The 24,108-nt window shown below is 28.8% G+C and overlaps 3 protein-coding genes across 12 annotated transcripts; 2 read left to right on the top strand and 1 right to left on the bottom strand.

Moving 5' to 3' along the window:
- Window positions 1-1,194: 1,194 nt before the first annotated feature.
- LOC119613788 (lethal(3)malignant brain tumor-like protein 3) lies at window positions 1,195-12,008 on the bottom strand. Of its 3 annotated transcripts, XM_037969832.1 has the most exons (6): window positions 9,614-9,717; window positions 9,279-9,506; window positions 8,575-9,222; window positions 3,758-5,920; window positions 3,022-3,659; window positions 1,195-2,942 (listed from the first exon to the last, which is right to left on the bottom strand). In XM_037969832.1, the coding sequence occupies exons 3-6, from the start codon at window positions 9,179-9,181 to the stop codon at window positions 1,593-1,595; spliced, it is 4,758 nt and encodes a 1,585-aa protein (XP_037825760.1). In that variant the 5' UTR covers window positions 9,182-9,222; window positions 9,279-9,506; window positions 9,614-9,717; the 3' UTR covers window positions 1,195-1,592. The 3 variants fall into 3 exon arrangements, with proteins under 3 accessions (XP_037825760.1, XP_037825759.1, XP_037825761.1); XM_037969831.1 differs by lacking the exon at window positions 9,614-9,717 and adding an exon at window positions 11,871-12,008 and having other exon boundaries at window positions 8,575-9,506; XM_037969833.1 differs by lacking the exons at window positions 8,575-9,222; window positions 9,279-9,506; window positions 9,614-9,717 and adding an exon at window positions 6,017-6,062.
- A 1,451-nt stretch (window positions 12,009-13,459) lies between these two features.
- On the top strand, window positions 13,460-14,334 carry LOC119613789 (short coiled-coil protein B). The gene is made up of 2 exons (XM_037969834.1): window positions 13,460-13,770; window positions 13,830-14,334. The coding sequence occupies exons 1-2, from the start codon at window positions 13,707-13,709 to the stop codon at window positions 14,165-14,167; spliced, it is 402 nt and encodes a 133-aa protein (XP_037825762.1). The 5' UTR covers window positions 13,460-13,706; the 3' UTR covers window positions 14,168-14,334.
- Window positions 14,335-16,935: 2,601 nt separating this feature from the next.
- Window positions 16,936-22,031, top strand: LOC119613793 (cysteine-rich hydrophobic domain-containing protein 2). 8 transcript variants are annotated; one of them, XM_037969848.1, is made up of 4 exons: window positions 16,936-17,168; window positions 18,031-18,501; window positions 19,836-20,046; window positions 20,107-22,031. In XM_037969848.1, the coding sequence occupies exons 2-4, from the start codon at window positions 18,380-18,382 to the stop codon at window positions 20,272-20,274; spliced, it is 501 nt and encodes a 166-aa protein (XP_037825776.1). In that variant the 5' UTR covers window positions 16,936-17,168; window positions 18,031-18,379; the 3' UTR covers window positions 20,275-22,031. The 8 variants fall into 8 exon arrangements, with proteins under 8 accessions (XP_037825776.1, XP_037825777.1, XP_037825775.1 ...); XM_037969849.1 differs by having other exon boundaries at window positions 16,936-17,214; window positions 18,393-18,501; XM_037969847.1 differs by having other exon boundaries at window positions 16,936-17,214.
- The last annotated feature ends 2,077 nt before the right edge of the window (window positions 22,032-24,108 follow it).

The following is a 24,108-nucleotide window of genomic DNA, read 5'->3' as shown; positions in this document are numbered from 1 at the left end:
ATAAGGTATAAAACCTTACTTTAAAGAATCATAACTCTAAAATGAACAGAGAACGGATAAAAATTTTCGAATTAAAGGAGCTATCAACCCTTAAAACAATAATACAGGCCAACAAAATTTAAAAGGGTCTACACCCAAAAGGATGGTGCAGCTCTGAGTCCAAATTTGGCGTCCATCACATCAAGGTTAGATATTGTGTACTTAAAATAGAAAAAATCCCCTTTCATCTTTATTTATAACAATTGTTGTGTCGTCTGAAAGTTCAATCAGTCGATATTAAAATTGAGGTTTTACATATATAACAGATTTGAGATATCTTGAACCTAAAGAAAAAAACATAAATTCCTAAAAATTATATTGCCTTTATTTTACGGCAAAGATAAAGTGAAAGAAATGTAATTAAACATTTAGATTATGTTAATTTACGGAAGTTGTTTTAGATCAAAAAATTTCGATGAAGAAATAAGATATAATAGAGGTTAAACTTTTATTTTAAAATCAAAAGATTGGACTTAAAGATGATACTACAAATTTTATAAATAAAGATGTTGCGCTTTTATAACGTCTCATTTTATCGATTTTAAGTAAAAGGAAAGAAGGAGAGAAGAAACAAATATTCTTCTTTCCTCTCTCTCCAACAAATTCAAAACGTTGCTGTGTCTTGCACCTACCAAACAAACTATACACATAATGGCGGATATTTACAAGCCGACTCAAGCTGAAAAAATGTCACCGGCGTTTGTATTTAAATTTTATCGGCGGCTACACATAATCGGCTTTTTGAATAAAAAACAAACAAAACGTAGACTGGAAGAATAATTGTAATTGATTACCATTACGTAGAGTTGCATTTCGCCTCATTCAAATTTTGAGTCTCGAAGGATTTTTTGAAAACAAAGTTGCCAACTTTCGTTTGAGTGTTCCGTTAATGTTTATTTGATAATGAAAATATTGTTTATCAATTTGAAGTAGTTTACGAGTATATATAGAATAAAAACAGGCTAGATGTTTGGAGCAAAAAATTGCTTTTAAGAGAAGAATGTGTAAACAAAGCCGCCTTTGTCATCGAAACAGTTTGTTTCGATGCCAATATTTTATATTTCATATGGTGAAAGTCCTTGTCACAAAATTCTAACATTTATCGTTAAACGTATTTCAAAATAAAACGCATCTATACAATTTTTTTAATCAAATATTTATATATTTTTTATATATACTCTATGTACAATGTTTATTCAACATTTTTATATGTTAGTAAATTAATAATATTTAATCATTCAAAATGGGCTACAGGTTCAAATCCTGTAAATTACTTAAAATTACAAAAAAAAATGACAAACGATTAAAAACTACGATATTGTGAAAAGGATCAATCAATTATGTTGATACGTACAACTTATTAAAACTACTTTATTAAAATTTTAGGAAGATTATGATTGAAATCTTAAATAGAAAATCTAACAAAATTAACAAACAATGTATGTAGTATGGCCACAATTTGCAATAATTTTAAAGAAATCTTTTCTTACAAAATTTCCTTAAATACAACAACCTTTGATTGTTTTTTTTAATCACACACTTATACAATTGAATTATTTTTTGATCGCTGCACGCTTATAGGGTACCTCAAACTTAGTGACGGCCAAAGTGCGTAATTGTAAAATACAAGTGTAAAGTTTAACAGCTGGCCCCAATTTCAAACCCAGCTTTTCGGTAAGATCCTCTTGTTGCAGGAGCAATAATGATTCACCATCAATATCTTCATGACAGAAGATGGTGGCTGTTTTGCGACACTTCAAATAGAGTTCCACAAAAACACTCACTTCAGTGGTAGACCAGTTGAGGGGATTACGTTTAATTTTTTCAGCATCAAAGGTGAAATTCTTTTGCCATAGCGTAAAGTTTTGCTGCAAACGAGGACCATAGTCGAAGAGGAATTCTTTGGCAATATCTAGATTAACATCGAGTACATTGTCATTAGAATTTTGCGCTTGAGCTGGTGATATGGAGGTATTATTGGAGTTTTTAGAAGCTTTTGTTTCTTCTTTCTTGAGTTGTGGCAAAGAGAAACCGCCCAGCAAGTCACTGCTATTGGTAGGCAGTTTTTCCTGTTGTACTAGAATATTGCGCGTTTTAATATTGTCTAACATTTGCAAACGTTCCAAAATTTGTTGTTCACTTAAACGTGTTGGAAGAGAAGACGACAACGGTTGCTGCAGCGGCAATTGTTTGTTTTGTTTAGGCAAAGTTCTTACAATATTATCGTAGTTAATACGTTGAGGTTTTTCCACTACAATGCGCCAATTTTCGGCAGCATAGGGGCAACCATCCCGGGTGGCATGTACGCCCATAAATGCCTTCTTCGCATTACCAATGCCACGGCAACCTTCAACGGGACAAGGCATTTTTTGTTTTGTCATTTGAAAACCTGGTGGTGGCTCTAGATCATGGCCAGTAGCATCGCACCAACCGATGGGATGTAAGTCAGGACTATCATCTTCCAGCCAAAAGCAGTAATCACTGGGCCAACCATCTAAATGCAACTTAACACGATGTCCTTTATGTGTCACAACAGTGGCTGGTCTTATCAAAGAGGGATTGCGAGGATCTACTACTTCTAAGCGCATATTGGGCTTAAACCCAATAGGTTCTCTGGGATTAAACAGTTCTTCACTAGCTGCTTCTCCGGTACCCTGTTTACGTATATAGTCGTTCCAATTAAAGGCGGAATTCTCACAATCTGGCGGTACTACCAGCTGTTGACGTCCCTCATGCCAACCGCAGGGATGTATATAGGGAGAGTTAATATCAACTATTATGTCATAGCAATCATCCCAGCCATCAAAATGTATACGTATGCGATCATCTAAAACATCAGCCACAGAAGCAACACACAGTTTTCCAGTATCATTTAAATCCTCAGCTTCCAAATGCATGCCGACCTGTAAGAGAAAAAAAAGCAACGATAACAACATTGAATTAACTATTCCATGTTAACCTTAAGACTCGAAGCACTCTTACCTTAAACGGATTACGCGGTACCAAAGAAGATGAATTCAAGTGTGTAAATAAATATCTGGGAGCGGGCACTGCCTTTTCCTTATTCAAATAAGCACCCCAATTGAATTTATTCGCTGTTATACCTTTAGGTGGCTGTAATATACGATTAGTTTTCGCACACCAACCGGGCGGAAAAATATCCATAGAATCAGCATTTAGCCAAAAATCATAGGCATTATCATAACCATCGAAGCTCAGCTTCAGACGATAGCCCATAATATCAATGATTGTACAAACACAGAAAAGAGCACAATTTTCCGGATCTATAGCTTCCAATTTCATGCCGATCGTAAAGTTATTGGGCCCGGTGGGAAATGGATTTAAAAATAGTGATATGGGTGCAGCCATAGTAGTAAAATTACTATTCATATAGGTAGACCAACGGAATTTTGGTTTTTTAATATAGGTCAAAGGTGGTGGATTGTTAATGTTAAGCGCATCGGTTGTAATGTTAGCAATGCTGCTGTTGTTGATATTAATGTTGTAGTTTTTGTTGACCATATTTAAATTGCTTAAACGATTACGTTTGCGCATAAGACTGATGCTATCATCACGACGTTTACGACAATCACGTTTTAAACATGATAATGAACAAAATTCTGCAAGTGGAAGAAATATTTGCATTAGTTTTTATAAATCGGAAAAAAGTCTATCAAGAATTTAACTTTCATTATGAAAAAGGTATTTCTAAACTTACCAGGAGCCAAAAAATCAACAGATGGCCCTTGAACATTGCAGCGTCGACACATATAGTATGTTGGAGGATCGCCATTTTCATTACGTCTATGTGATGATTCCCTTTCGTATATAGGCTTTTCATAAGCCGTATGAATACGTTTATTAGGCATGCTCTTTTCATATAATTGTATCAGATTGAATTCGTTTAATTGAAATTTTAAATTCGTACCACGTGCCGTTCCAATGCGTTCTCGCCAATTCAACATGTTAAAATTGGAAAGCATATCTAAAACTGAAGAATAACCATTTGGTTGTTGTTGAGTTTCATCTTTTGCAGCGAAAGCTTTTGGTTCCATTAAGGTTTTCTTTAATAACGGAGATGTGGTAGTAGTAGTTGTTGTTGGATTGTCCATTTGGGAAGGGGATTTTATTAGAGAAGTTGTAGCCGAATTTTGATCGACAGAATTATTTGATACAGAAGATGAGGAACTTATTATGAATTGTTCATCACATAGTAAGGATTCATTAAGTCGTTCTTTGTTCTCGGATGAGGATCTTAACAAGCTTTCATTATCCTCTTCATCATCATCAATTTCAATTGGTTCTATTTCCATTTCATCCATAGGCAAAATAGTGACATCGTCATCCTCTGAAGAATTGGTGGCATAACCCTCTTGATTATCTTTGGAAGAGTTCGAAGATGCTTGAGTTTGCTGATTCTGTTGCTCCGTTTTCTTTTCCTTATCATTTTCTGTTGCATTATTTGTTGGTGTGTTAGTAGCTGTTGCTTTATTACTACTACTGTCTTTAGCAGGCGGTGTTGTTTCATGTTTTTCTTGCAATTCTTTATTATTCTGTGGACTTTGCTTATCCTTATCTTGAGATTTTTCAGAGGCTATGGATAATTTATCACCAGAACTTTCCAAATATTCTTCGTCTTCAAAGTATATATCCATTTCGTCGGATTTTAATAATTCTATATCCTGATTATCTTGAGTTATTGCCTCAGTGTTATTGCTAGTTATGACTAGCTCAATTTTTGCTGGTTCCGAATGTCTCCTTTCACTGTTGGCGGCTGTAGCAAGGGAAGATTTTGGTTTCAAGACTGTATTACAGGAATTCGAACGTTGTGAGCGTGGGCTGGTTTGTTGTGGCGGCATTGGTGGTGATTTTTTATTAATTGTTTTCGGTTTTAATAAAGATTTTTGCTTTTCCACTAGAGTATTGGCGGTTTTTGTAGCGTTATTATGGCTTTCGGGAGATTTTTTGAAATCCAAGCTGGTTTTTAGTAGAGAGTAAGACTCATTTGTTTCCTTTTTCGCCTTTACATCTTGAGCGTTTTGACTATTAGTTTTTGTTTGGATTTTAGTGGATTGTTCCAAATCTTGGGTTTTACGTTTGTCTATAACGATTTCTGCTGGTAGTTTTGAGTTGGAACTTTTTAATAAAGACATTTCTTTGGTCTTCATTTCATGCATTGCTAAATTTGGTTTTTTTATGAGAGACACTTCACTGTTAAGATTTCCCACCTTAATTTCATGGGGATTTTTTAGAATTGTTTTGGCTGTAGGCTCATTGTTTAATTCTGTAATAATATTTGTTGCCTTTTTGTTGGAATTCTGTAATAAACTGACTTGGGGCAGTTTCTGAACAGTTTGGGCGACAGTGTTAGCTTTGACCAGTTCCATGCCCAAAGCGGCAAACATTTGTGAAGAATTATCCGTAGTAGTTGTTATAACGGTGTGATTATTTAGTTTTTGTTGCAATTGGTGTTGCTGGGGATAATGTTGTTGTTGGTGTTGTGTTGTTGTTACCAACATTTTTGGCGTATTTTTTATTAAAGTTTTATTTTGAATTTGTTGTTGGTGTGTTGGCTGCTGTTTATATTGCTGTTGTATTATTGGTTTATTTTGTAATATTGTAGGCTTTAATAAAGTTGTTCCTGGTGCTAAGTTGGCGGTTGCTCCTGCGCCAGGATTACCCACTACTATTTGTTTTAAAATATCCGCATTAAATGTTTGTGGATTAAATGTATTCATTTTAGTTTTTTGTTGCTGCTGCTGTGGTTGATGTTGCTGCTGTTGCTTTGTGGACAATTGTTGTTCTTGTTTTATTTGTACTGTTTTTGTTGTAGTTGCTGTAGTTGGTGTGTTACGTATTATAATTGGTGCCGCAACATGACCTACATAAAACAAATAAATAAAAAAGAAAAAAAACAAAAATATTTATAAATTATACGAACTTTTTAATTAAATTTAAATTAGATAATAGTACTAACTGTAATTAAAATTTAATTTACAATTCTATGACAAATTATATGAACGTCTAATGTTGGACTAAAATCAATTTCACTAACAAATATAACAAATTCATTAAACAAGATCATTATTATTATACAAGTTAAAACATTAAGGTGACCATATGTTGTGGGAAGTTTTAAAAATATATACATATATCTATACAAATTTTAAAAATACAACTGATAATCGTAGAAACTCCTTCTATGTTTAATATATTATATTAAACTAAAAATGGTTGTTCTTAAACTAATAAAAGATTCCGATAACAAACTGTTTACTAAGAGACTGTAAGGTAGCCACTTACCTTATTAGTTTATTAACTAAAATTGTATTAAATTATTTACTCTCTTATCTACAAACTTAACTATTTATTAAATTAAACAAAATTTAGTTTTATTAGAAGTATACTCTCTGCTCTCTTGGTCTTACTAGACTGTTGGCGTTTGCTAGTAAACAGCGTAATTTATGCTAGTAAAATAGTTGGTATCTAATATCCGAAATTATTACCTAACTAACGTGTCCTACTAAAATTGAGTCAATTGCAGATTAAAATAACTGGTACCTAAAGTAAAATTCTATCTAAATTACCTACAAGTGTCCAATAGGAGTATCCAGAAAAAACTTACTTCTATGGGTTAGTAATGTAATGAGCAGTGTATAATCTAAAATGCTCTTAAATCGATTACCTGAATGAACATAAACGTTTTATTCTTATTGCCTTTCAAATTTCCTAGAACTGTCTAATTAGAGTTTTCAGAAAAACCCTTTATTCCAACTGGTTTTCGAATAATTCCGAGAATGGATTATTATTTATAATAGAGTCAATATTGAAACTTTAAAAACTATAATAATTTTAACAGTTTAAGTTTTTTGAACATAAGTTCGAATTTACAAAAATCTTTTAAGATGATCTGGGGATCACTTTACCATATTCAAAAAGTTTCAAATGAAGGTTACACAGACCAAGAAAGTAAAAAATAGATAGATAGATAGATAGATAGATAGATAGATAGATAGATAGATAGATAGATAGATAGATAGATAGATAGATAGAGTGATATATAGATAGAGTGATATATAGATAGATAGATATATAGATAGATAGATAGATAGATAGATAGATAGATAGATAGATAGATAGATAGATAGATAGATAGATAGATAGATAGATAGATAGATAGATAGATAGATAGATAGATAGATAGATAGATAGATAGATAGATAGATAGATAGATAGATAGATAGATAGATAGATAGATAGATAGATAGATAGATAGATAGATAGATAGATAGATAGATAGATAGATAGATAGATAGATAGATAGATAGATAGATAGATAGATAGAAAGATAGATAGATAGATAGATAGATAGATAGATAGATAGATAGATAGATAGATAGATAGATAGATAGATAGATAGATAGATAGATAGATAGATAGATAGATAGATAGATAGATAGATAGATAGATAGATAGATAGATAGATAGATAGATTCTATAATTCTAGAAATCTCCAAACCAAATTTCTACAAAATAACGGCTTAAATGTCCTTAAAAATCCAACCAGAGATAATATTTACTCTATATACAATTTCATATCCAACATCGGAATTAATTGCAAATTAATTTCAAATAAATAAAATCTTTTAATAAGTATTTTACATATTTGTAAATTTCTTAAAAGACCTGCACACAATAATATTTATTACAGGGTTGCTAAAAAATTAAACAATTTTTCAGCTGGCCACCTTAATAAGAAAAATCACAAATGTATGTACAAACACTGCAAAGTACTAACAGTATTTTTAATGATAAATTAAATAAAAAACGCACTTTATTTTAAACAAAAAACGATTTTTATAAATATAATTTACAAAAAATATTATTGTTAATTTATATTTTATTAAACTTTATTTAAGTTGACTTTTAAAAACGAAGACAAAACTTTCGTTTAACACATTTTTGTTCACGAAAAAAGTTGTACTAGAGAGGGAGGTCATTTGTTGAATTTCTATACATTATCTTATAGGTATTTTTCAAGTGATTGAAATGAAAAATGTAAAACATTAAAAAATAGTAGCTAATAATTTAACTTTATTTAAATTAGTTTTGAATGCGTGTCAATTTTATTTACAATGTAATAGTATTTATTGTATGTATTTCTGGTATTGACCATGATAATGATGGTTGGCTCTTTTTCAAACATCATTATGATGTTTTAAGGTATTTTATTGTTGTTTAGTAATGTGTTGGTGCTGTAGTAGACCAAATACACAAGAAAATTTTGTATGAAAAAATTTACGAGATAAATTTGGAATGAGTTAAAATGGGAACACGTGAAATATTGTATGTAGATTTAAATAGATGTTTAAATAAATTTGTTTAGTTGATTTTCTTTGGACGCAAAATAATGATTAGTTTTAGGGAGTTCGTTATAGGTAAACAATTTAGAGAAAGATTACATAATTTTTAAAGGCGAAGGGTTTAATTTAATTAATGGATACGAAAAATTTAAAATATTATCTTAACACTTACCAGCTGTTGCCATGGTTTGTGAGGAAGCCAAGATGACACTGACAGAGCCATTGGGTGCAGAGATGACGGGAGTCAAATTATTACTATTATTATTGTTTTGTGATGTTGACAATACTTGATAGGTAATATTGCCTGCATTATTGGCAGAAGTTAATACCAAGGGTTTGTTAGCATTAACCGATGTTAGGGTAGTAGTACTACTATTACCGGTAAGAACAGGAGTATGTACCACCATTGGTGCTGTGCCTGCTGGTGTAATCTTTGTTGTTTGCTGCTGAATAGGATCAACAGTACTAATCAAGGTTTGATTTGTTAATAAAACGGGCATATAATTTGTGGCCGTCGTTACATATTTTGTGTTATCCATTAAACTATTACCAGTAGTAGTGGTAGTAGCACCTTTTCCAACACTACCCACACTATTAAGGCCAGTAGTGGTTACAATGTTTGCGGCCGTTTGCGGCGTATGACTGACAGTGGCTGCCGTAGCTGCTACATTTGACTTTAATATTGAAGTTCCTGTGGCAGGAGTCAATGGTGGCAGGCCTGTTATATAGTATTGTGACGCTGTTGGTGTTGGCTGTTGTTGGCCATTTAAAGGATTCATTTTCACTTTTCTTTTTTGAATTCTTATATTATTTTGAAGCACTTTTATATTCAATTATTATATGTTTATTAAAAAATTAAATTAAAAATTCACTTACAACTTCATTGCTTTTCAAAGTTGTAACAACTCCTCTTCTTGTTATTTTCTGTTGATGATAATAATGATTATCTGTGGCGTTTTTTGTTCACTTCTTTTTTTGGCGAGTTGTGTTAAATAGTAGTATTGTTGTTGTTATTTTCTATAGTAATATTGTGATTGAATTGTTGTTGTAATGTTATAGAGCCGAATGCCATGACAAGTAGCACGACACCACATAAATAACGTTCTAAAAATATAAAATTATTTAAACATATTAATAGTTTAACAAAATTTGTTTATTATTATTAATATTCTGTTATTATTTATAAATATTTTTATAAAATTATTGCTTACCTTTTTGTTATGCTACTAAAAACTCTTCTATTTCATAAATCACTTTAATGTTTTCAATTTTACTTTTTTTGCAAGCAGCAGCGTTGTAAAATATGGTATTATTTCCCTAACATAAATTTAATTTGTTTGTTTTTTTTTTCTAATAAAATTTTTAAAATTTTAGTTTATTTTTATATATATTTAAATGATTGTTTTAAAAAATTTAAAAATTATTTATACACATTTATGGTTTTGTTTTTAAAATTTATTAAATTAATGGCAAGAGTTACCATATGATTTGTAATTTTTTGGTAGTATTTTATTTGTTTTAAAAGGTAGTAAAATACAGCGATAATAAAAACAAATGCTGCACGCATGTTTGTAAAAATGTGTTTGTTTCTTAATTTTCAAAGATGAAAATGATTGAACACAACCATTTAAAGAAAAATTAATACATTTTACGTTATCCCATAGATTTTTTAGAAACGTAGCTTGTATAATGCATATTATGTAATGCATTTTGTTTTAATACGATTATAGTTTTGCTAGAGCTTAGTAATCAATAATACAGTCCAACAAAATTTAAAATTGCGAAATTCTGACACCCAAATGTACTTTTTTGGCCTCAGAATTTATCCATATACATAGGTTTAATAATACCCATTTTTGGCCATATTTGAGACGCTATAATAGCGCGAAGATATCTTTATTTATAAAATCTGTTGTCATCTAAAAGTATAATCTGTCCAAATTTTTGCTTACCAACCGGACCTTTATCAGATAATTTTATTAAATATGGGGGATAGTTTGCTAATAAACTTGTTAGGTAATGTATTAATCAGAGCAGCAATCTGAATGGTATGTACCTTACACAAAATTACTTTTCAATCGAAAATTGCATAACTTCTATTCTTAAATTGGTTCTTCAAAAGTATTTCGCGAACTTTTCTTTTTCTATAGAAATCTATTTCAGACGAACTATTATTAATCTGTTGAATATGTATAAGTATCATGCCCATATAACAGTGCATAAATTGACAGACAACAGATCTATACTATACGTTTCCACGGCAATTGGATCTACACTGCGGATTGACCTGACTTTTCCTTGGCCCAATATTGCTAACTCAGCGGCAGCTATATCAACCGATAAAAAAAGGAAAAAACCTTCAGCCACTGTCGAACTGATACAACAACAGATTAATCTATTTAGGACCAATCGATGATCCAATAAAATTGCAGTTGTTTGCCTAATTCATCATAAGTCATGGAGTTTTGAGCCTTTATTTGCAAACTTTTACTTTATAAAAATAATAATTATTATTTATTATTAGAACCATTTATTTATTAGAAACCATGACAATCGTGTAAAAAATTTTTGAGACGGAGACTAGATTTAAAACAATTACCAGTGCTTAAAATGCCAATTTTATTCTATTTCAATACTAAAAAATACAAAACTAAACTCATAAATGTACGCATTATGATGAATACTACTGGAAATTTAAGTTAGAAATTGATCTTAGAACACCTTTAAGTGGGGACACTTCAATTGCGTTATATTTTTTCTTTATTTACTTCTGACAAAAGACATAAAATTAAAAAGCTGATTAAAAAGTAGTTATTTTGATGTGATCGGATCGGAAAGGTCCCAACTGTAAATCTCATCTATCTTTTTTGGTTCTCATATGTATAGTCAACATCAGATGAATTATATTACGTTGGCGATCAGAATTTATTAAATATTTGAAAATATATATTTTTACATCAATAAATTAATGGGACACATAATACTTGGTATCTGCTTAATAGAGCAGACACTTCTACTTCACCCAAAAGCCAGTAGAATATTTCAATATAGTTTAATATTTTTTCTTTAAGCAAAATTATTTATAACTTTTTTAAATTATAATCAAGCTTTTAGTTCAATTTTCAATATCTATGTAAAACTTTGTAATATTATTCTAAAATCGATATCACTAGGATCTGCTAAGTTTATAGTTTTAATACCTTAAAGTACAACTCTGTTTCAGTTTATTTTTACTTATTTACATGAAAAACAAAAAGATGTATATTTTATTTTTCATTATATTTTTAATATAAATGAATAAAATTATGTGTTTGCTTTTGCTAAATCTTTAGAATAAAAATATTGTCTTGTTGTTAAATTGTTTTTGCATTTCAATAGATAAATTATCAATAGACAACAGGTAAGACACAATACAACAGAATTACAGTATAAAGTACAATAATTAAATAAAAATAATGTAATACATACCTTAATGTGAGCTTTACAATTATTTGTATAATATTTTTAATATACAAAATTACACTTTTGCTAATTATTTTAACAAATTAACAAAATTAAAGAAAGCACGGTTATCTATCAACTTCGTTCAATGAATGAACATTTTACAAATGTATGTATGTACATACATATGTAGCTACAATAATAACAATGCAAAGGAGTTCTGACCAGTGTGACCATTTTAGCAATTTTGCAGCTAGACAGTAGTTTTTATTTTGATTTAGCAGTAAAATTTGAATTTAGCATTTTGTGTCATTTTTGAAAAATATTTAAAATTTTTGAAAGTGTTTGAAGAATAATTTTTTGAGTCCATTAATCCATGCAAGTCAGTTCGATCATCTGCCTGGTTAGATGTCCATGTAAAGATTGTACGCAAGGTACAGGTCTAGACAATTTTAGTTTATTTTTATTTGGATGAAGTTTGGCACGTACGTTTGAAAATGTTTTAAAACTGTCTATTAATTCGCCTTCATATAAAAGCCTTTTTCATAATATTAGTTTAAATAAATCAGAACGAAGTTAAAATTCAGCATACATAAATGCTTTATTATGAAAAATAAATCACATTTTATACTCATATATATCTGGTGTAGAATCGGCCACACACGACTACACTTTCTTGATATAAATAGAGTTAAAAATTGATATGAATTGTTTAATGAAAGTATGTACTTAAACATTTTTAGCATTTTAAAGTCAATTTTAACATTTTTTCTAGCATTATTTTAGATGGGATTTAGATGCAATATTTTTTTGAGACCTGGTCACACTGATTTTGGCGTTTGTTTTTTTCTGCAAGAAATGGCAGCACTGTCTAAATATAATTGAGTGGACTTTTTCCGGTAAAAATTTTAAAAAAGACATTTGGAAAAAATATAGATTTAAAAACAATTAGATAAAGATTAGAAAAATAGCTCATATTAAAAAGATTATATATGTATTTAGATATTTTTCTATTATTAAGAAAAATGAGAGGTTAGGTTAAAACAGTTAAACAAGTAATCAATGCAGCTACAATTAATGTATTATTAACCCCAAGATTTATAATCAAATGTTTATATTATAAACGATGAAGAAAACTACTAAAACTTTGTAGGTAGGATTTCCTAAAATAAAATGAAATTTAATTTTTTGATAAATATATTGATCAAGGAGGATTATTAGTAAGGTGGAATCGCAAATACAACTGTTAATTATTTACATTAACACCTACTATCAAATTCCATATAAAAATGGAATAATAATTGTCAAAATCTATTTAAAAAAACATATAAAAATTATTTTCCTGCGGATGGATGGCATCTTACGAATTCGCATTGTTTACCTTTTGGCTAAGTACTACTGTGAATGATGATAAGTTTCACTGACAGCTGTTTAAGCGGGGTCGATGATAAAAATTAATTTTATTCCTTAAAAACTTGAATTATATCTTTTGATTTTTAATAAAATGTAAAATATAATTAATTTTCACTATATATTTCTTTCTACGAAACTAATTAAATCTTAATTATTTTAATGTTTGTTTTATAGCACTATTGTGAATGCTTACTCTTTTTAATATGATTAATAAAAATGACAGTTGTCAAATTGGGGCGAGAACGAGCATAAAAAGAAAAGGCACAAATAGAAAGAAAACTTAATAAAAATTTATAAAATAATAAAAAAATATAAAGTAAACTAAATAATCAACAATTTACAACATTTTAATATATTTTTTATAAACATAATAAAAAAAAAGACGAAAGGAAGCACTTAATACTTTAGTAAGCTATTACAATTTTGCTCATATAGAAAAAAAGAAAAACTATGTCACTAATCGATAAATTACAAGAACAAGAACCAATACCATTGGCCGATGATGATCCACAGGGTAGGTTGCTTTATTAAGTGGATTTTCAACATTATTAATTTACATAAATAACATTACAGTAATCATTAACGATGATGATCAACGTTCCAACATTCCCAATGGTCATTCTATGGATTCTCTGAGGTCCTCGTTTACTAATCGCAGTTCTACCCCTGATTCACACAATTCTTTGGATCCGGAAATAAGCCCCGACGAAAAGGAGGAGAAGGCACGTTTAATTACCCAAGTCTTGGAGTTACAAAACACTCTTGATGATTTGTCGCAACGCGTGGATTCGGTTAAAGAAGAGAACCTCAAATTACGTTCAGAAAATCAAGTTTTGGGACAATATATAGAGAATCTTATGTCAGCATCATCAGTATTCCAATCGACTAGTCCAAATTCAAAAAAGAAGTAGATACTTATTTAAACGCCAGCACAGATTTTCTCGAAAAACTTACTACATAAATAACTCAAATATTCTGGTCGGAATAGTTTTAATTCCGATTTAGCTTCTCGTTTCCGATGTTTTTTTTTTTTTTTTTGTTAAGAATTAACAATAAATACAAATCAGTTTCAATTCGACTTAAAGAACTCAAAGTGATTACATTTCGAAAAAATATTAGTTTAATACTTTCTGAGGAAGCATTTTGAAGAAATAACTTTTAACTCGAATGAAATTCTGTGACTGCGATTTTAGGTACATGCTTCATTTTTTAAGTTATTTTGCATGAAATTTGTTTTTATTTTTGATTTTTTTCTTTTCGAATACTCACCTCGATATTTATGTTCTTATATACTATTGTATATTTCTTTAATTATTTTATAATATTCATTAGTTAAATATTCCAATCAAAATGCATATTTATACACATACTTAAATATATACATATAGAATTGCAATTATAAGGCCTTTTTTAAATGTAAGCAAATGTAATCTATATTTTAATGTAATTTGCTTTATTGAAGAATTTATTGTTTTAATAATAAAAAAATACAGCTTATAATAAAAAACGCTTTATTTCAAGAATGTAATTAATAAGTAAAATAAAGTTGGTAAAATCCTTCTATAGACATGTATATCAACTAATTTTTGTAAAACGTCGTAGTTGGGTTGTCATAGAATCCAATAATTGTCGGAATTACATTGCTAATATATTATTGGTCTCTTGAAATCCAAGTTATAGGTTTTTTGTTAAATAAAGAATTGAGTTCTGGATCTTACATAAAACGAATATTAAATTTCATTAAACTAATGTAGGTATGTTTTTAAATTCAATTTTAATAATGACCAATATTTGGAAGGACATTTGTTTGGAGGTTAATATATAAGTTTAATCGGACTTAGTCATCGTTGCCATAGAAGATAGCATATAAAATTTTTTTAAATTTGCATCAAAATTGCAATTTAAGTACAATGTTTACATACAAATCGCTATTGAAAATTACATTTAAATGACATCATTATTTGACTGTTATACATACAAACATTTATCTATACATGTTATACATCTATGTGTATAACAGTTAACAGAATTGCATAATTTAAATCTGTTTCCTTTGAGCTGTCAGAAACCACCAAATTGCAAAAAGTTTTCATATGTATGTATGTACATATGTATAAAACAAAGAAAAACTACTTATTTTAGGATATCGTCAACTGAAAAAGGGCGTAACAGCACTTTTAAACATTTTACAGGAGCGACAAAAAACTGAATAAAATGAAAACTATTGTTGCTATAAAAACGACATTTTCTTCCAAGATTTTTATCCCAACATCAATAAACACATTTCGACATTACTGTACCGCTAGACATTGTTTATATGTTGCTTTTTATGACTTTCTGACTTCTGGAAATGACTAATTTATTGTTATGCCTTTTGAATATCATCTCAATAAAATCGGAGTTTTTGATAATAAAGTTCTAAAAATTTGCGACAACAAGTACATATGTATTTTGATGCAGTAGACCATTTTCAATCAAAGAGTCAATTTTAAATTTTTTGGTTACTCCATTTTGTATTTCAGGTGACGATATTAGGTTTTTGCTAAAAAGAAAATATTCAGTGGTATAAAATTTTAATTGAAGTGCCACTTATTAAAATGAATCCTGACTAGTGTGAATTTTAGGCAAAATAAATGGAGATTTTTAATTCAAAGCAAATGGACAATTCTGGGCATAATATTTAATAGTAATTGAATTGCCATGGACCTTGTTTATGCAACCGTGATACAAATATTGCATTTCCAAAAGTATGTGATATGGAACACTTTTCATCAATATTGTAGCATTCGTGTTCAATAAATCCCTCGAAAACTTAAAAAATACTCACATATCTACATATGTTCATCCATACGTAAAAATTATGTTTTCGCATAAATAACGTTAGTTTAAGACTAAGATTAACAAAAAATCGGATTACTAGTTAAAAAATTATGTATATAAAATCTTAAAAAAGGAATTTACTATGTATATTATATTAACTAAAGGAGTAACAAATGGTGAATGAGAACATGATGAAAGTGAAACATAAATAATCTTTAAAAAACTGACATCTAAGCAGATTCGTTGGACTAATTATTTTTGCTCTACATGCGAAATATATTCTCTTCTCTTAGAGAATTGCAACCCTCAAAATTGACTTAAATTGCTGTGCGCAGAAAAAACGTTACTTACGCATTAAAAATTCGTTTTTTACATACATATTTATGTGCTGCGTGAAATTATTAATGCCCCAGTGTGAGCCTAAACAAACACACGTGTTTGTGTGTCGTGCGCAGCCAAAAATTTGGTGTGTTGTTGCAATATAACTATTGAATACAATTAAGCTTTTTTCTAATAACGGCAACACTGAAAATAAATATAATGAAAAATCTTATTCACAATAGTTTATGTAAAAGTAAAAATTTTAACAGTTTCACAAACAATGTTAATAAACTCATCACTTAAATCAGCTGGCAAATGTCAAATATATCTTCCTAGTCTAACTATTCTTATTTACCTAAAATAAATAAAAATATAAAAATTTTATTTGGTTCATCTGCAATATTAAAAAAGAAATTAAAAATAATAATTTTAATAAATCATTAACAGGTTTCTGTTAGTGTACTGTTTACCTTAACATTTAATAAGTTTTTGTTGCTTTTGTTATGTAAAGAAAAACGTAAATAAATAAAAAGTAAAACAAATATTCACAATTACAATATAACAGTTGGAAATATTTCTCTTGTTACAAAATCAAAAGAAAATCGAATATGTGTATATTTTTCAAGAAAAAGTTCATAAATATATAAAAAAAAAAGAAATAAAATGTTATTCAAAATTGTTTCGATACAATAAAAGAAACATAAGAAACGTGAAAAAATTAAAAAAAACGAAATGAGAAAGACATAAAACAACAATATTATGGTCTTCGTGGTAAAAGGCTAAAGAAAATTACAATTTTACATTACAACAACAATGTGTATTAAGTATTTTATGCAACATATGTAACAAGTTTAACAATAATGAAACTTGGAAATTGTGTTAGTTACTACCAAAGAAAACAAAAAGAAAAGAAAACGAACAACAATAACTTGTGCTTAAGAAACACACATAAAGTAAATAAGAAAATAAAACGTGAAATAATTGTATGAGTGCGTGTGTTTAATTTATTGTTTGATTTACACTTTTTCTTTGACTTTGACTAACATCAATTCTGTGTTATTGTTTTTGTTATGTAAAGAAAAAATTGTAAATAAAAAAACACAACACAGGTATTATTCACAGTAGTAAATTTATAACAGTTATAAAAATACAATTTCTCTCTCAATGTTAAAACAGCTGTCAGACTGTCACTTTTTGTAATTTTTTTACTTTTTGGATTTTTCTACTTTGTTCTTGTGTCTTCAACAAAATATAAATATTTTGTAAATTTATTAAAAAACTAATAGAAATTTTAATGTAATAACAAACAAGAATAATATATTAATTTCCATAATATCTAAAAAAATACAATTTAAAAGTGTAATAATAAAAATAAAGTAATTGTTTTAGCTGTGCAACCAGCGCAGCAACTAGAAATAACAAAAACGACCTCGTTCAGTTTTCTAAATAAAGAAATTTTTTTATACCACTGCACCACATACAACAGAATTTATAGCCATTGCCACTGAAAAAATTATTGTCTAAAAAAAAAAAACATAGTTAAAAAGTATAATGATAAAACATGCAGTTTCTTGTAGAAATAATAATAAAAATGTATTATCAAGTTGCCTTAAATTGAAATTATCTTAACCAGTATTAGCAGCAGCAGCAGCACCTAAACCTAAATCCAAACATTGTTTAATTTTATTCACACTATTGGAATTGCCAGAAAATCAGTGGTGGTTGGTTGTGTGTATGTAAGTTTGTGTGCATTTTATAACATCCGTTCTATTTGTTGGCTGGCAATCAATCACCCACACTACTTGGTAAAGTTCTAAATATTATTAACGCCGCACCATACATAAGGCACTAAAAGTGCATATAGTTTGTTGCTTTCGTGCTGCTGAATTGTAATCCTTTTCCGTTATTACATTTGAACTGCATTGTGCCGTTGCTGTCGTCATCAGCAGCAGTTTTATAATTGTAATTCCTTTTCAATTTCAATGTCAATGGCAGATTTTGATGCAATTTATGAGGATGATCAATTGGAGGAACATTATGAAGAACAAACCGTCCCTCCAGGGCCAGAACCCATAGTGATACGTGGGGCTGGTAATATGACAGTGTAAGTATCTCGCATGCCGATTTCTGTTCCATTTTTTTAATACTCAGTAATCTGGACTATAGACTAGTCCATAGTATGGACTATTGAGCTGTAAATAGCCTCGAATAGACTGTATATCAGTCTATATATAGTCTTGACTATAGATCATTCTATAGTCTACCTGGTCTATAGTCTTGACTGCAGATCAGTCTATTGTCTTGAGTATATATCTGTCCATTTTGTTGACTATAGATCTGTCTATTGTGTTGACCATAGATAAATCTATAGTATATAGGCTTGATTTTATATCAGTCTATAGTCTTGACTATAGATCAGTCTATAGATTTGGTTATAGATCAGACTATAGTCTAGACTGTAGATCAGTCTGTAGTCTAGACTGTAGATCAGTCTGTAGTCTAGGCTATAGTTCAGTCTGTAGTCTAGGCTATAGTTCAGTCTATAGTCTAGACCATAGATCAGTCTATAGTCTAGATTATAGATCAGTCTATAGTCTAGACTATAGATCAGTCTATAGTTTACACAAAAGAGCAGTCCATAGTCTTGACAATAGATAAGTCTATAGTCTCGACTAGACTGTATGTATATCTTGACTATATGTCTTGACTATAGATCAGTCTATAGTCTTGACTATAGATCAGTCTATAGTCTTAACTATAGATCAGTCTATAGTCTTGACTATAGATAAGTCTATAGTCTTGACTATAGATAAGTCTATAGTCTCGACTAGACTGTATATCTTGACTATATGTCTTGACTATAGATTAGTCTATAGTCTTGACTATAGATCAGTCTATAGTCTTAACTTTAGATCAGTCTATAGTCTTGACTATAGATAAGTCTATAGTCTTGACTATAGATAAGTCTATAGTCTTGACTATTGATAAGTCTATAGTCTTGACTATAGATAAGTCTATAGTCTTGACTATAGATAAGTCTATAGACGAGACTATAGATAAGTCTATAGTCTTGACTATAGATAAGTCTATAGACGAGACTATAGATAAGTCTTGACTATAAATAAGTCTATAGTCTTGACTATACATAAGTCTATAGTCTTGACTATACATAAGTGTATAGTCTTGACTATAGATAAGTCTATAGACGAGACTATAGATAAGTCTATAGTCGAGACTATAGATAAGTCTACAGTCTCGACTAGACTGTATATCAGTCTATGGTCTTGACTATAGATCAGTCTTTAGTCTTGGCTATAGATCAGTCTATAGTATAGATCATTCTATAGTCTAGACTATAGATCAGTCTCTAGACTAGACTATTAGCAAGACAAATGCTGCAAACCTATAATTTATGATAATTTCTATTTTTTTTTCTAGATTTGGTTTAAGTAATCGTTTTAATACAGAATTCCCATCTGGCCTGGTATCACGAGTAGCGCCTGAAGAGTTCAAAGCCACAATTGGTCGCATTAATGGAATTCTAAAGAAAACTCTTCCTGTTAATGTTAAATGGCTATTTTGTGGCTGTGTCTGCTGCTGTTGTACCCTGGGCTGTTCCCTATGGCCCGTAATATGTTTAAGTAAAAGAGTAAGTTAAAATTCGATTTGTATAAATGAATTTCATGCATTACCCAATATTTCCTTTTAGACACAAATAACTTTGGATAAATTACTAGAATGGGAGAATAGTCATTTATATCATAAACTGGGTTTACACTGGCGCTTGCATAAACAACAATGTGATTCAAATTCCATGATGGAATATGTCATCTTAATTGAGTTTATACCGAAAACGCCTATTTATAGACCGGATTAAACTGGTGAGATTTAAAATAAGTATTAGTTTTAGTTGTTTCATTATATATATTTTTTTAATTTAGATTATTTTTTATTATAATAAATATACCTACTAAACTAATATAAAATTAATGAATAAAAAAAAATTAAATGTAATTTAAAAAGAAAGAAAAAAAGTAAATATAAAACATGTAAATGAATCATAAAAAGAAATTTAAACAAAAACATATATGTATGTACATATGTATATGTATATGGCCAAGATGTTTATTAATACATATTGATGAAATGAAATGTTGTAGAACAATTTGGAATAAATTGAAAAAATTTTATTGTGATGCATCAGCTGAAATTTAAATGAAGAAAAAATATAGAGAATTATTTTTGTATTGAACTGCATATTAGAGGGAGAAACAAATAATATTATTTTGTTATTATTAGTATGATTATCATTTAAATTTTTACTACAAATTTCTTATTTAAGTTTTACACAATTTCAGAAAAGGAATAATATTGTTGTAATTATTAGAATTAGATTTTTCAGCTATAAGCTAATAATAACGTTTAATGTCGGTATAAATAATGACAATTCTCCTTTGTGTGAGGGTGCTAAAAACGAATATTTCACTCAAATTCTACGAAAAATTATTTTAAATTAAAGAGTTTCTTGTGGCAAAAATATTAAAAAGCTCTCTTATTAAAAATAATTTTTCAATTTGAGAATACATGTCCAAATGCATGCATCGTTAAAAAAAAACACTTTTTTGGTAAAAAGCTTTTAATATTTTTCTGCAAAAGTTTTTAAAAGCTTCTTTGTAAAGTCTTAAAAGCTTCTTTGTAAAAGCCCTTTATGTTTCAAAAGTTTTTTAGAAAAGCTTTTTAAAACTTTTCAAAGTTTTTTTTTAGTAAAAAGCTTTTTAATATCTTATGTTTGAAACATTAAATGTTTTCTTTTGTTTCGTTTGTAAAAATGCTTTTAAAAGGTTTTCTTTTGTTGAAAAGTTTTATAAGTGTTTTGTTCAAAATCATTAAAAAAAATCCACTTTAAAAGCTATTCAAACCTTTTAACAATTGAATTTTCTTCTGGCTTGAGTTCTTAAGTTCGATTCGGTTTTCACAATATTTAAAACACTTCGTTTGTAAAAATACTTTTTTGGAAGAAAAGCTTTTTCAAGTTTTTTTCTGAACTATAATTTTAATGTCTCTTATGAAGCCACGTTAAAATCTATTCAAACCGTTTAACAATTGGATAAATTTTGTTCAGGTTCGAGTTCTTATGCGTTCGATGCGATTTTAACAAGATTAAAACACTTTTTCAAAAAGGGATAAAAAACTTTTAAAAGTTTTTTACTGAACTATAATTTTAATATCTCTTAAGAAGCGTATTTTTGAAAACTTTTAAAGATTTTGTGTGAAAAAGCACTTCAAAAGCTTTTGTGTGAAAAAAAAAAAAAATTTAAAGCTTTTTAAGTTTTTCTAGAAAAGCTTTTTAAGATTTTAACTTCTTTTTTGAAAAATGTTTTCTTAAAGCTTTTTTAGGAAAAGTTGTTTAAAAAGCTTTTTTGTTAAAAAGCTTGTTAAATCTGTTTAGTGAAAAAAGTTTTAAAAGCTTTTAACTATGTAGGCAGTATTTTGTTTAAAATTTTGCAATCGCCAGATAACTGTTAAGTCTAATAACCGATTTTGATAGTTGAACCTTCTCCGTGGGCTGAAAAAAATTAAAACTCATCCTCAAAAAAAAAAAAAAAAAAAAACTACAATAAAATAATAAAAACATCTTCAATATTTACAATAAACAAAAAGAAAGTTTTGCTTTTTGATTAGAGTAAAATTAATTGTAAAATAAACAATGGCTTAGCTTTAATTTAAAAAAATAAATAGGACGAAAATAAGAAAAAAAAAAACTTCTCCATAATAATTTTAAGTCTAACACTATTTATTATGTAAAACAAAATAAACTCATGAAGATAAAAAAATCTTCAAATAAAAACCTAGAAAAAACAACTACATATTATTTTCTAAAACTTATTCCTTTTGTTAACATTAAAATTTATGTTTTTGCTCTAGAAATGTTTTATATTTAGCAATTTTTTTTACTTAAGTTAATAACTAATTATACTATTAACAGTAACAGTATTTAAATATTAAACATGAAATTAAAAAAAAAAAAAGCCAGAAATCAAGAAAATGTTTAATTTACTTTCTTATAAACTTGGTAAAAGCTGACAAAATAAGGATCTCATTTAATACACAAAAGCAAACATTAATAGTTTTTGTTAAAAATTTTTTTACCAAAAATGAGATCCCCAAAATTAAAGTGTAAATATTTGAACATCCCAATTGTGATTATTTTAATAAAACTGATTTAAAAAGTAAGCACGTTTATGAGTTAAAGAAAAACAAAAATACAAAACCAATTACGTTAAAGAAAACAATATCAATGTTATATTAATTGATAAAATTAAAAAAAGAAACAAAACAAAACTCTGTAGCATACGTTATTATTACATGTAATACAAGTTTAATTTAAACAAACAAAAATAAAACAAAAACTTACAAATTAATATTAATTAAATGAAAAATTAAACATTTTTTGCCCCTCCCCCAGCCCCCTTGAAATAATGATAATAAAATGAACCTGACATTTAATGTATAAAAAATATATACAAAAGACTTTTATTGTTGCTTTCGAACACAAATGTAAGTAGACAAGTGATGGAAGGTTTATATTCTTTAAATATTTGAGTAAATAAATGATTAGTCCTGACTAAAATTCATTAGTTTAGACTAAAAGTCTGTAGTCCAGACTATATAGTCCGGTATATAGTACAAAACTATAGTTTAGTTTATATTCATGACTGTAATCTAGTCTGTAATCTAGTCTATAATCTAGTCTATAGTCTAGTCTATAATATGGTATATAGTCTAGTCTATTTTCAAGTCTATACTAGTCTATAGTCTAGACTATAGTCTAGTCTATAGTCTAGTCTATAGTCTAGTCTAGTCTAGTCTATAGTCTAGCTATAGTCTAGTCTATAGTCTAGTCTATAGTCTAGTCTATAGTCTAGTCTATAGTCTAGTCTATAGTCTAGTCTATAGTCTAGTCTATAGTCTAGTCTATAGTCTAGTCTATAGTCTAGTCTATAGTCTAGTCTATAGTCTAGTCTATAGTCTAGTCTAGTCTAGTCTATAGTCTAGTCTATAGTCTAGTCTATAGTCTAGTCTATAGTCTAGTCTATAGTCTAGTCTATAGTCTAGTCTATAGTCTAGTCTATAGTCTAGTCTATAGTCTAGTCTATAGTCTAGTCTATAGTCTAGTCTATAGTCTAGTCTATAGTCTAGTCTATAGTCTAGTCTATAGTCTAGTCTATAGTCTAGTCTATAGTCTAGTCTATAGTCTAGTCTATAGTCTAGTCTATAGTCTAGTCTATAGTCTAGTCTATAGTCTAGTCTATAGTCTAGTCTATAGTCTAGTCTATAGTCTAGTCTATAGTCTAGTCTATAGTCTAGTCTATAGTCTAGTCTATAGTCTAGTCTATAGTCTAGTCTATAGTCTAGTCTATAGTCTAGTCTATAGTCTAGTCTATAGTCTAGTCTATAGTCTAGTCTATAGTCTAGTCTATAGTCTAGTCTATAGTCTAGTCTATAGTCTAGTCTATAGTCTAGTCTATAGTCTAGTCTATAGTCTAGTCTATAGTCTAGTCTATAGTCTAGTCTATAGTCTAGTCTATAGTCTAGTCTATAGTCTAGTCTATAGTCTAGTCTATAGTCTAGTCTATAGTCTAGTCTATAGTCTAGTCTATAGTCTAGTCTATAGTCTAGTCTATAGTCTAGTCTATAGTCTAGTCTATAG

Source organism: Lucilia sericata, unplaced genomic scaffold, assembly GCF_015586225.1.
Source record: "Lucilia sericata isolate MDLA Ls3-8-SP2 unplaced genomic scaffold, ASM1558622v1 Contig002306F_arrow, whole genome shotgun sequence".
Classification (NCBI taxonomy): domain Eukaryota; kingdom Metazoa; phylum Arthropoda; class Insecta; order Diptera; family Calliphoridae; genus Lucilia; species Lucilia sericata.
The sequence above is the reverse complement of the archived record's forward strand: the minus strand, read 5'-3'. Positions and strand labels throughout refer to the sequence as shown.

Coding starts and splice junctions, on each gene's coding strand:
- LOC119613788 (XM_037969831.1), bottom strand. CDS start 9,181: ATGAATCCTTTAAATGGCCAACAACAGCCAACACCAACAGCGTCACAA. Junction 5,921..8,574: donor ACAAACCATGGCAACAGCTG/GTAAGTGTTAAG, acceptor TGTTTTATGTAG/GTCATGTTGCGGCACCAATT. Junction 3,660..3,757: donor TGTTGATTTTTTGGCTCCTG/GTAAGTTTAGAA, acceptor TTCCACTTGCAG/AATTTTGTTCATTATCATGT.
- LOC119613789 (XM_037969834.1), top strand. CDS start 13,707: ATGTCACTAATCGATAAATTACAAGAACAAGAACCAATACCATTGGCC. Junction 13,771..13,829: donor GGCCGATGATGATCCACAGG/GTAGGTTGCTTT, acceptor ATAACATTACAG/TAATCATTAACGATGATGAT.
- LOC119613793 (XM_037969848.1), top strand. CDS start 18,380: ATGTCAATGGCAGATTTTGATGCAATTTATGAGGATGATCAATTGGAG. Junction 18,502..19,835: donor GGGGCTGGTAATATGACAGT/GTAAGTATCTCG, acceptor TTTTTTTTCTAG/ATTTGGTTTAAGTAATCGTT. Junction 20,047..20,106: donor TAATATGTTTAAGTAAAAGA/GTAAGTTAAAAT, acceptor ATTTCCTTTTAG/ACACAAATAACTTTGGATAA.